This window comes from Eschscholzia californica, unplaced genomic scaffold (assembly GCF_041429995.1).
Source record: "Eschscholzia californica isolate CP2 unplaced genomic scaffold, dmEscCali1.0.p SCAF_1, whole genome shotgun sequence".
Classification (NCBI taxonomy): Eukaryota; Viridiplantae; Streptophyta; class Magnoliopsida; order Ranunculales; family Papaveraceae; genus Eschscholzia; species Eschscholzia californica.
Window position 1 is genome coordinate 71,920,230 of NW_028238198.1, and position 12,287 is coordinate 71,932,516.

At 36.7% G+C, this 12,287-nt stretch overlaps 1 protein-coding gene across 2 annotated transcripts; it reads left to right on the forward strand.

Annotated features, from left to right (window-relative positions):
- Window positions 1-7,629: 7,629 nt before the first annotated feature.
- Window positions 7,630-12,056, forward strand: LOC147568864 (cell cycle control-like protein (DUF572)). 2 transcript variants are annotated; one of them, XR_015231130.1, is made up of 5 exons: window positions 7,630-7,788; window positions 8,171-8,714; window positions 8,814-10,737; window positions 11,170-11,249; window positions 11,524-12,056. XR_015231130.1 is itself a non-coding variant. In XM_086655280.1 (4 exons), exon 1 carries the CDS (start codon window positions 7,861-7,863, stop codon window positions 8,692-8,694), a length of 834 nt encoding a protein of 277 aa, XP_086511406.1. In that variant the 5' UTR covers window positions 7,751-7,860; the 3' UTR covers window positions 8,695-8,714; window positions 8,814-10,737; window positions 11,170-11,249; window positions 11,524-12,056. The 2 variants fall into 2 exon arrangements, 1 of the variants encoding a protein (XP_086511406.1); XM_086655280.1 differs by having other exon boundaries at window positions 7,751-8,714.
- Window positions 12,057-12,287: the final 231 nt, after the last annotated feature.

Consider the following 12,287-nt stretch of genomic DNA (forward strand, 5'->3'; position numbering starts at 1 on the left):
GCCATCTCATGGCCGGCCCAAAGAGCCTTCCTTCTATCTTGTCCCGAATCTCCATTCGGACCCTTTCGGCCTTTCCAGTTGAATCCCATCCAACTTTAGCCAGTTCCCGTCTAGTCAATTCTCTCCGATCAAGCTACCACTCTTATGTGTAACCCGTTGTAGGATCCGGTCTATGTTAGCCGCGAATCAACTCCTTGATCCGACGATCGTAGTTGGCTTCTAGCAAAGCATTACGACCCCTAATTGAACCGGACTGGATGATCTTTACGTGTGGTCATCGTTATCCTAACTGACAAATTGATCGCATTGCCACCTTGGTCGAAGGACACTCCTTCGGAAGGACATCTCCTTCAGACCGAACGGATAAATCCTTCATTGATTACATTAAGTGAGTCCAAAATCAAAATTACGACATCATGATTGAAGTAGCTCTTTATTGCTATATAGATACTTGGACCTTTAAAGGACATAGCGATGCCCTAATGGCCATAAAAAGACCTTTAAATGCCATAATAAGACCAACAAGGTTATCTACTTTATTTATACCATATATCTACAAATGTTTTACATGAGAGCGACGAAAATCTCTTTCATGAGTCAAATTTGTGACCTCTGGGATATCAGAGAATACTATACATCTACTTAATATGGGGAGGTCTAGAGATTGTCAAGCCGAGGCAGTTGATCGAATACAACAACTTTTCTCGCGATGCCCTCTTTGATGTGTCATTAAGATTATCAAACACAATATTGAAAAGTATCTCAGTAATACAGATTAATTTTACTTTTCTGCATAGTTCAAAGGTTGTACTTCCTGAATAATTTGCGGACAGTGATGAAATCAACCTGTAATCTCCAAGAAAACCAACCTTCATCTTGATAATATCACAATTTTGTTCACTTTTGGTTATTTGATCTCAATCTTATCACTTCATGGAAACCACACACCATCTTTAAATCGTTTTATATGAGGAAAATGATAATAGAACATCTTTAAATCATTTTATATGAGGAAAATGATAATACAATTGAATGAATAAATTGGCAGTTGATCCTTTTTTAATATGCCGATATGATGGAAGAAACGCAGAAAAAGTCATAGTCATCAGAAAATATTCAATGATAATGGTGAATCTGATGAAGATTTGTCAAGAATGGAAGATGAATCTTCTTCCCATACTAACATTCTCCCCATCATCTCTAACCGGGGGTGGTAAAAAATATAAAACTAAGTCAAGAAACGAAAACGAAAACGAATTTTACTTAGATGGTATTAGGAATCCCGACGACAGAAGGATCCTTCGTCGGAGAAAAACGAAGATCTCTTCCGATCTCTCTCTCTAGCTAAAACGATTATGCATAGCCTTCTCTATTGGAAACCAATGGACGTAAAATATAAATAAGGTAAAAATGAAAATCCTAACAAATTAGTTGGGACCTCTCCCAAGGCCGTTATCATATATTCTTACTTTTGTCATTTTTAAATTCTTAGTGCAACAAATCTTGAACTGTTATACTACATGTGGCTGCCCATAAGGATATTAGAGATCAATGTTGCTATGGGACTTTGGTAGTGTGGCCCATGCAGGTCCCCTAAAGCTTCTCAAGGATAAGATGGGAGAAAACATGAGGTGGTGTTGTTGGGTGAGTCACTAGGATGACAAGCATGAGGTGCCTACTTGTTGGGTGAGTCACTAGGATGACAAGCATGAGGTGCCTACATCATGTAGGACTTACCATCTTTATGCTCCACGTTGCCAACATCTTTTGCTATAAATACACCATTCCTCTCATTAATTTTTGCATGTAAGTTGAGTTGAGAATAATATACTCATGAATTTATAACTAAGTTTGGTTAATTAAGTGTTCCTTTTACTATTTAAATTCTCTCTCTCTTGGGTACAATTACAATACGTTATCAGCACGATAGTCTCTTGATTCGAGTAAAGAGATTTAAGGGTATAGACGAAGGATTGTATTGAAGGCTATCTGAAGATTGAGGTAAGTTGTCTTATTAATTTTCATAATGTCAAATCTAACCAATATCAAATTTGCAGATCTCTCAAGAAGATTATGGAAAGTTCATAGTTCTTGTAATATCATGAATTCTAATAAAGGAAGAATAAATTAATAAGGTTTGTTTTGTAGTACTTTATCTAATATATTTTATATTTTCCCACTGTCTCTTTAACAAGTTAGTATTGTAACAACAATTTCCCAACAACCGGTTAAATCACGTGATCGTTGTAGAATCACGGTAAAAATACTAGCTAAAGACGGTGGTAACCGTTCTGGCAGAAAGTGATCGTGGCAACGATCGCAGTAGAAATAATAGAAGTGGTGGCTACCACCTTTTGGCGATCGTGGCAACAATCGTCAAGTCAATTAAATACCAGAGATGGTGGTTACCACTCTGTGGATCGTGGCAACGATCACCAAATAGATACCAGAGATGGTGGCTACCACTCTGGAGGGCGCGGACGTGGGAATTGTCAAAATTGGAATAACAGAGATGGTGGCTGCCACTCTGGTGGACGTGGTCGTGGTTACGGTCGTGGTCGTCAAGGACGTTACAATAACTCGAATACTAGACCTCATCCATTTAGTCGACAAGACAAAGGAAATAGGGCATTAAATGAACCATCTGAAATGCAAACTAAATCATGTTATAGATGTGGCATGACAGGTCATTGGCAAAGGACCTGTAAAACTGCAAAACATCTGGTAGATCTTTATCAAGCGTCGTTAAAGAAATCAACGTCCAGTACAGAAATGAACCAGATGGAGATAGGTGGTTCATCCTATAACACTGGAATGGATGTGTCTGATTTTCTAGTTGATGAAGTTGAAATTCATCATACTGAATCAGAAATCGAGTTATTTCCTGTTGATTACGGCAGTAATCTTGAAATTCCAAAAGATTGTGTCCTAGCAGTCGAAAGAGATATATACGATGGTAGCTTTGATCATCTACCTCCCGCTGAATTTGACAAACTACTTGATGAAGAGTTTGACAAAATTTTCCCAGAATAGTGTTAAATTTGTATATGTTACTTTGTTTCTTAAATAATTAGTGTAATATATTGTCATGTTCATATAATACAAATATGTTATAATCTTATGTCTTATTTTTGTGTACATAAGGTATGGATTACAGAAAGACAATATCAAAGGATGATGAGGATATATGTGTAGTTGATAGCGGAACTACAAACTCTATCTTTCGAAACAATAAATATTTTGAGACCTTGAAGTTATACAAGGCTAATGCGATAACAATCGCTGGTTCATCTAGTCTCATTGAAGGCTCTGGTAGAGCAACTATAATATTACCACATGGTACGAAAATAACCATTAATGACGCATTGTTTTCAACCAAGTCTTTGAAAAATTTATTAAGCTTTAAAGACATTCGTCGAAATGGTTACCACATCGAGACTAGAGATGAAAATAATGAAGAATATTTATATATTACTTCAAATACTTCTGGCAAGAAGCATGATTTAGAGAGACTGTCGACTATTTCATCTGGATTGTATCTTGTAAGGATAAAAACGATTGAATCATATGTTGTCGTAAACCAGAAGCTTTACGACCCTAGTGTGGTGACACTTTGGCATGATCGTTTGGGACATCCTGGATCTACCATGATGAGTAGAATAATCCAAAATTCTCAAGGACACCCATTACAGAACCAGAAGTTTCTGATAACTAAGAATTTTAATTGTAAATCCTGCTCTCTTGGTAAATTGATTGTAAAACCATCTTTCACAAAAGTTCATATAGAATCTCCTAAATTTTTGGAAAGGATTCAAGGAGATATTTGTGGTCCTATTCACCCATCATGTGGACCATTTAGATATTTTATGGTATTAATTGATGCATCTACCAAATGGTCTTACGTTAATCTTTTATCAACACGTAATAATGCTTTTGCACGATTACTAGCTCAGATTATTAGACTATGTGTTCATTTTCCTCATTTTCCTATCAAAAAGATACGTCTTGATGGGGCAGGAGAATTTACATCAAAAGCATTTGATGCTTACTGTCAGGCAGCTGGTATTAATCTTGAACATCCTGTAGCATATGTTCATACCCAGAATGGTCTAGCAGAATCATTCATAAAACATCTACAACTAATTGCAAGACCAATGTTGATGAAAACTAAATTGCCTATTTCGGCATGGGGATCTGCAATATTACATGCTGCAGCTTTGATCCGTCTTCGGCCTAGAGCAAATGGTTATTTTCCGTTACACATGTTTTGGGTCATCAACCAAATATTACACATTTACGTGTGTTTGGGTGTGCGGTGCATATCCCTATTTCACCTCCAAAACGTACTAAATTTGGACCTCAGCAGCGGCTAGGTATATATGTTGGTTTTGACTCACCATCTATTATAAGATATCTCGAACCTATGACAGGTGATACTTTTACCGCACGTTTTGAAAATTGTCATTTTGATGAGACAATTTTCCCACCATTAAGGGGAGAAAATCCGTCTACATCGGATAATAAACAAAATGATTTATGTTGGCATACAGAGAGTTTGTCTTATCTAGACCCTCGAACTAGTCAGTCAGAACTAGAAGTAGAAAGGATAATACATTTGCAAAGCATTGCAAATAAACTATCGGATGCATTTAATGATGTTGCAAGGGTAACTGAATCATATATCCCTGCTGCTAATGCTCGTGCACGAATTAATATTCCTGAAGGACCAGGATAAACTGCTATAGCAAATGAGTCGTCTAAGCCACGTCAGAAACGTGGACGACCAATTGGTTCTAAAGATACAATTTCCAGAAAGAGGAAGAACCAATCACAAAATAATAGTTCTCTAGAAGAGACTATAAATGATACACCAACACTTTCTGAACAAATACCCCTTGAAGAGGGTAAAGCCCTTGATGAGGCACTGTTACAAAACAATGAGGAAGTCTCTATAAATTATGAATGGTCAAAGGAAGTATGGGACCGAAATGAAACAATTATCGACGAGGTATTCTCTTTTGGAGTGGCAACCTCAATTCTGAAAGAGAATGATGATTATGAACCACGCTCTATTGAGGAATGTCGACAAAGACCTGATTGGTCGAAATGGAAAGATGCAATTCAGGCAGAACTAGATTCACTCAATAAGTGTAGTGTTTTTGGACCAGTGGTCCTTACACCCAAGGATGTAAATCCAGTTGGGTTCAAATGGGTTTTTCTAAGAAAACGAAATGAAAATAATGAAATCGTTCGCTACAAAGCACGACTTGTGGCACAGGGTTTTCTACAAAAACTTGGGATAGATTATGAGGAAACATATTCTCCTGTTATGGATTCCATTACATTTAGATATTTAATCAGTCTAACCGCTCAAGAAGGACTCGATATGCATCTACTAGATGTTGTTACTGCATATCTATATGGCAATCTAGATACTGATATTTATATGAAGGTACCTGAAGGATTCAAGTTACCTGAAGGAAAACCACGTGTCATGTATTCACTTAAACTTAATAGAGCTTTATATGGTTTAAAGCAATCAGGGCGAATGTGGTACAATCGTCTCAGTGAATACTTGACCAAGGAAGGTTATGTAAATGATCCGATTTGTCCATGTGTGTTCATCAAGAAATCAAATATTGGATTTGCTATCATTGCAATATACGTTGATGATATAAACTTAATTGGGACAGTTGAAGATGTCTCAAAAGCTGCAGAATATTTGAAGAAAGAATTTGAGATGAAAGATCTTGGAAAAACAAAATTCTGCATTGGTTTACAAATTGAGAGGAGCACAAGTGGCATACTTATTCATCAAAATTTATATACTGAAAAAGTCTTGAAAAGATTTCACATGGACACTTCATATCCTCTTAGTACTCCAATGGTTGTCAGATCTCTAGATACTATAAAAAATCCTTATCGTCCTAAAGAAGATAATGAAGCACTACTTGGTTCTGAAGTACCATATTTAAGTGCAATCGGTGCTTTATTATATTTGGCTCAATGTACTAGACCTGACATCTCTTTTGCAGTAAATTTATTAGCCAGGTTCAGTTCGGCACCAACAAAGCGACATTGGATGGGAATAAAACATATCCTTCGATACCATCGGGGAACTACTGACATGGGGTTATTCTATTCGAAAAATTCATCCGATAGTCACAAGTAACAGGATATACTGACGCAGGATATCTCTCTGATCCACATAAGGGAGTTTCACAAACAGGTTATGTTTTTACTAGTGGTGGTACAACTTTCTCTTGGCGATCAAGTAAACAAAGTATGCCCGCTACCTCATCTAACCATGCAGAAATTATTGCTCTCCATGAAGCAACAAGAGAATGTGTATGGCGTAGATCCATTATTGAACACATTAGAAGCTCAAGTGGTCTTGATTCAATCACAAAATCTCCCACAGTCATTCACGAAGATAATTCGGCTTGCATCGCTCAGATCAGAGAAGGATACATCAAAGGAGATAGGACTAAGCACATATCCCGTAAGTTGTTTTACTCACATCATCTCCAGAAGAATAATGAGATTGATATTCAAAAGATACAATCGTGTGAGAATTATGCTGACTTGTTCACCAAGTCTCTGCCTACTACGACGTTCAGAAAACTGGTAGATGGCATCGGAATGCGAAGCTTGAATAGCCTGATGATGTAAGACTACATCGTTCCAAGATATGATATTCATCAGGGGGAGTCTATTATCATGTGCAGGTTCATGTATCTCTATCTACGCTCTGTACTCTTTTTCCTTCGTCCAGTTTTTGTCCCAATGGGTTTTTCTGGCAAGGTTTTAACGAGGCAGTATTTAGCGTATCCAACGTCACTCGGAATCTATTATTTGTACTCTTTTCCTTCATCAGATTTTGCCCCACCGGGTTTTTCTGACAAGGTTTTTAATGAGACAATTATTCCAAGTGATGGGCATCCAAGGGGGAGTGTTATACTACATGTGGCTGCCCATAAGGATATTAGAGATCAATGTTGCTATGGGACTTTGGTAGTGTGGCCCATGCAGGTCCCCTAAAGCTTCTCAAGGATAAGATGGGAGAAAACATGAGGTGGTGTTGTTGGGTGAGTCACTAGGATGACAAGCATGAGGTGCCTACTTGTTGGGTGAGTCACTAGGATGACAAGCATGAGGTGCCTACATCATGTAGGACTTACCATCTTTATGCTCCACGTTGCCAACATCTTTTGCTATAAATACACCATTCCTCTCATTAATTTTTGCATGTAAGTTGAGTTGAGAATAATATACTCATGAATTTATAACTAAGTTTGGTTAATTAAGTGTTCCTTTTACTATTTAAATTCTCTCTCTCTTGGGTACAATTACAATATGAACATTCGTTTTCTGATTGTTAATAATGTTTCAAATTTCTTATAGGGATGGCTGATATAAGAATAAAAATACATTTCCCTTCTCCAACTACTCCAATGTTCTACCGATTGTTTAAGGTTTCATTTCTTTTCGTGATTTACTGTTTCTAAGTTTCTTGTCATTTGGAACTTATTGTGGTGGCAGGGGTTGAAAAAACAAAATATTTTTCCACCCAAAACTTTACATCTAGAAATTTCTTTTTTAATATTAGGAAGTTTCTATTTTCTGAAAAGGGCCCAAGAGAAGAAAAATCACCCTAAATTTTAATATGAGGAAGTTTCTATTTTCTGAAAGGGGCAGCGATAAGTTTCTAATATAAAGTTGAAACCCCCGTGATCAATCGATCGAAACAACAAAAACGAACCAGCACAATTTCGATTTTCTTCAGAGGTAATAGTCTATCTCTCTCTCTCCTCCTTCCTCTTGCAATTTCGATTTTCTTCGAAAAACCCTAGAGAAACAATGTCAGAACGAAAAGTTTTGAACAAGTACTACCCGCCCAATTTCGTTCCATCAGAACTCGGACGTAAGAGAAGAAACCCTAACAATCAGATTAAAGTTCGATTCATGCTCCCCATTAGTATCCGCTGCAAAACATGCGGAGATTACATAAATAAAGGAACAAAATTTAACTGTAGGAAGGAAGATATAATTGGGGAAAAATATCTGGGGATGATTCAAATTTTTCGATTTTATTTTAGATGTAGAAATTGCTTAGCTGAATTGATAATGAAAACTGACCCTAAAACCTCAAGTTATGTTGTTGAATCAGGTGCTACTAGAAATTATGAAGAAGAAGAAGATGAGGAAGTAGGAAAGGAAGAGAGGTATGAAGATGGATTGAAATGTTTAGAGAAGAGGAGTCTTGTTTCCAAGAGGGAGATGGATATAGTTGGTGTACTTGATGAACTCAAGTCAATGAAATCGAGACATTCTTCAGTTAGCTTCGACTCAATGCTTCAGAACTTGAAGGGGCCAAGAACAGATGAGGAAAAGCAGGAACTAGAGTCTCTAGATGAAGCACTTGTAAGAAGTATTTTCTTTGGTAAAGGTCGTCGGATTAATGATGAGTTTTCGACAGAAATAGGTGAAACGTCATCTAAAAGGCGTAAGCTTTCTCAAAATTCGGTAGATGCTATGACAACAAGTAGGAATTCAAATAAGCCTGTTACATCTATTCAGGTCTCAATTAGAAAAAAATCCCACACAGTATGTAGCGAAGTAGAGAATACTCCAAATGTATCAGTGAGTTTAGGAGGACTAGAATCCTTACTACAAAACTACGATTCCGATTAAAGTGAACCATCTTTTCTCCAGTAGGAAATGGAATTTATTCATGTAAGCTGTACACATTCAAGTATTTCTATTTGACTTTTCATACATTCTAAATTTGAACTTTATTATAAAGATTTTAGTATGTTTTTTATGGTAGCTTTATTCAGCATTTCTTGATGTTCTTTTTTGTGTTATATTTCTTCCTTTGTTGTCTGGGTAGTTTTTTATGATGACTGATGCCAATACCAGATGTTCCAAATAAATGCTCAAACTGCCTCCATTGCAAGGTAACTCTGACAAATTTACATGAGGTCGGACTCATGTTTTTTTTTTTTTAATTTGAAGTGTCATAAATATATGCAAGTGCTACAACAGCATCTACAAATGCACCCGCTCCTCAAAATAGTACCCTTGGGTCAAAAGACATTTTTGATGTCTTCAATGTTATCCGTTACTGTTGATTTACTGTCTATGAGTAACACCAGAAGTTTATACTTCCAATTAACAAATTAAGATGCCTTGTAGAGACCCATGAGCTGCCCGGATAGGCCCTGATGGGTGTGTTTGATGCAAAGAGGGTGGAGAGACCAATAACAGTCTTTTGCTCCACTGCAAGGAAGCTTATTCTATTTGGCTGTTTTTCGCCCGTTCCGTGTTCATTCAGTCATCACCCAATGGAGTCCCTTAAGACTACCTCAGAAAAGGAAAATAATCCTTTGTTGTAAGCAATCTGGAAGGACAGGAACAATATTATTTTCAAAAACAAAAGAGCCAATTGTGAAACAACCATCCTTAGTGTACAGACGATTCTCTTCCACTTAAGAAGTTACCCTTTGTAGGTTCCTCAGCTTATTGGGGAGCTTTGATTCATAAGTTCGGCAGACATGGTCTGCACAATTAGGACCCGCTATTTGTATGTAAAGTACCCTTTTTTGTTCTCCTTTAATTTAATCTTATTGTTTAAATTTTTTTATTTTATGGTTTACTTAATCTAATTCATACTTTATGCCTTTACAGTTTTTACTTAGTATATTTGAATTCTTTTAGTGGTCATTCAAATTTGGAATATAAGTTCTTCCCCCATATGTAATGGTCGAAATTCGTGCTTTAAGTTCATCGTTTTAGTTGATGTTCGCAATTCACAATGCATGCTTTATTTGTGCCGTTCTTGTTTGTAGTTTGGATCAGACATATTTCAATTCTTTTGAAATATATTTCCCATTGTCGGATTCCATTCGGTTGGGAACACACACCAGAAAGATGTAAGGTCATTCATTTTCAAAAAAAAATAAATTATGTACATTTGGGCAATGCTTTGTACATGATTTTGTTATCAGGTTAGAATGTTAGATCACAAAGTTCTTATTATCTTCAGTATTTATTTCAGCAAATGGAGTTTATTTTTTTTCCTATAAATAAACCATTTATCATGCAATAATCACTGCTAAATGAATCTGCAGAACACCAACAACTTCTGTAAGTTGTCCGAATATGTTCCTGTACTGGAGCCTTCATGTAGTACCCCCCAAATGCAGATTCTGCAGCTAGCATACCCTATATATTTTTTTTTCATTTTCTTTTAGCATTGCTATTCATCAATAATGAACTAAAATCTGAACGAATAATTTCCTTTAGAAGGAAATCACAATTAATGAACTTGGTAAAAGGATCAATATCCTGATATAATTTTCTTCCTTCAAGAAACCCACATCTTCTTTTTGCCCATTCTTGGGTAGGCAATTTCTTTTTCCTGATTTGTAACCTCTGTCATGAGAAAAGGACTGGTATTGTGAGATCTAGCTTTCATTTGTCGTTTTCATGTTCTATTTGTTTTGCCTTTTCCTGCTGGCATTTGAATATGGTTTGATTTCAGGATTAGCTTTATCGGCATTAAAACATTAAGATCTCACGATGCAGCAGTATATTATAAGTCAGTCTTAACTAATCTATATTTCCCTTTGCTTTCTTTTCTCTAATGACAGTGTTCTCTTTGGAAGCTACATGTTCAAGGGAAGATCTCCACTAACAGTGAATCATGGAAAACCTGATCATGAAGCAACAGACGTAAGAACTTTTTATATGATACACATTCGGAAATTATTGACCAGTTTTGTGGGATTTATTGTTTGTGACGACGGGTCTTGTGTTTTTTTATTACTGTAGTACCAATATTCAAGTTCGCCGTCATCTCACAGAGATTACGCCATCAGATGATTGAGGTATCCAATTATGTGGGTCTACTAAAAAAACATATACCATTAGCTCATCCGACTTACTAAGATCTTCGTTTGGGACCACAGATCCAATCAGTTGTAATTCACTGTTGATTGTATTTGAAAATTTTGCTTTTCGAACTTAGATAGGTAACAGCGTAATTCAATAATTTGTCCAACTCGAACTTAGTAATTGTCCATTCGACATTTGTAGCTTGAATTAGATTACATAATTTTTTTTTCTGCGGATAGTTAGTAAATTGGTATCCTCGCGCATTTGCAGCCTGCGGTTTCGCACAACCCAATTCCGTACTCAAAGACAGATTGGTTGGTGTCTTTTGATGCACCTATTTCTCTATATAGGTACACACAATATCTTGGAATCTCTCTTGTCCGTATTATCAATCTTTTGTATATAATTTAGTAGTCTGATCAAGAAATCACCACTCCAAACCCGTGTAACGTGAATTCTTGTCTTTGTAGTCACACACATGTCCATGTTTAAGTCTTTTCTTGCCTTCGTAGTCACTTACATATCTGTGTTTTTTCGTAAAGGTCGGCATACATGTCCGTGTTTAAGTCTTTTCTTATACTTGCTTAGTTTCTGATATCACAACATCTCTTTCGTTTCTTGTAGGAGCAACACGAATCAGGAGCATGGTCAGTCTGTCATCTCCATCTGAGGGATCCGAAAATACCTGAACTTGTGAATCTCCCAAAATATGCCGGACCTCAATCACGATACTGCCCTGCACGTATATACGAGTAATTTTACATCGTATCATAGGCTCCCAATTCGAATTATCATGCATCTGTCGATATTATATTGTTTACATTTGCACTAGTTTTGCCTTTCAATTAAGGTATGCCCCTGATGACGAAGGCCAACAAAAGATCCAAATGAACGCCCAAAACTGCCTCCACTGCAAGGTAACCCTATCGATTTATTTGAGGTTGCGTGTAATTTTTTCAAGTTTGAAGATTCAATTATGTAAATATTGTTTATGCAAGTTCTAAGACACCATCTAGAATGCACTTGCTCCCCTGAACAAGCATCCCTGTGCCAGAAGATTTTTGAGTAACAACACATTTTATTCTTTGTAAGAGGGACCATGAGCTGCCTTGCCTTGGGTATGCCTCACTGTCCATTTTGAAATTACTCTTTTGCTCTATTTTATGATCTCTGGCCATTGGGTATATGTTAACTTAGTTAATACTATTGAATTTTTCAGGCCTTTGACCCCCCCCCCCCCCCCCCCCCCCCTTTTTCCTGTATACCTATTTGGGGAATTTAGCGATACCCCTCGTCCCTAATGTCCAATTAGCGACACCTCTTTTTTTAATTGGATATTAGTGAAACCCAATGTTTTTGCACTTAAAAGTACAAAAATAATCCAACAC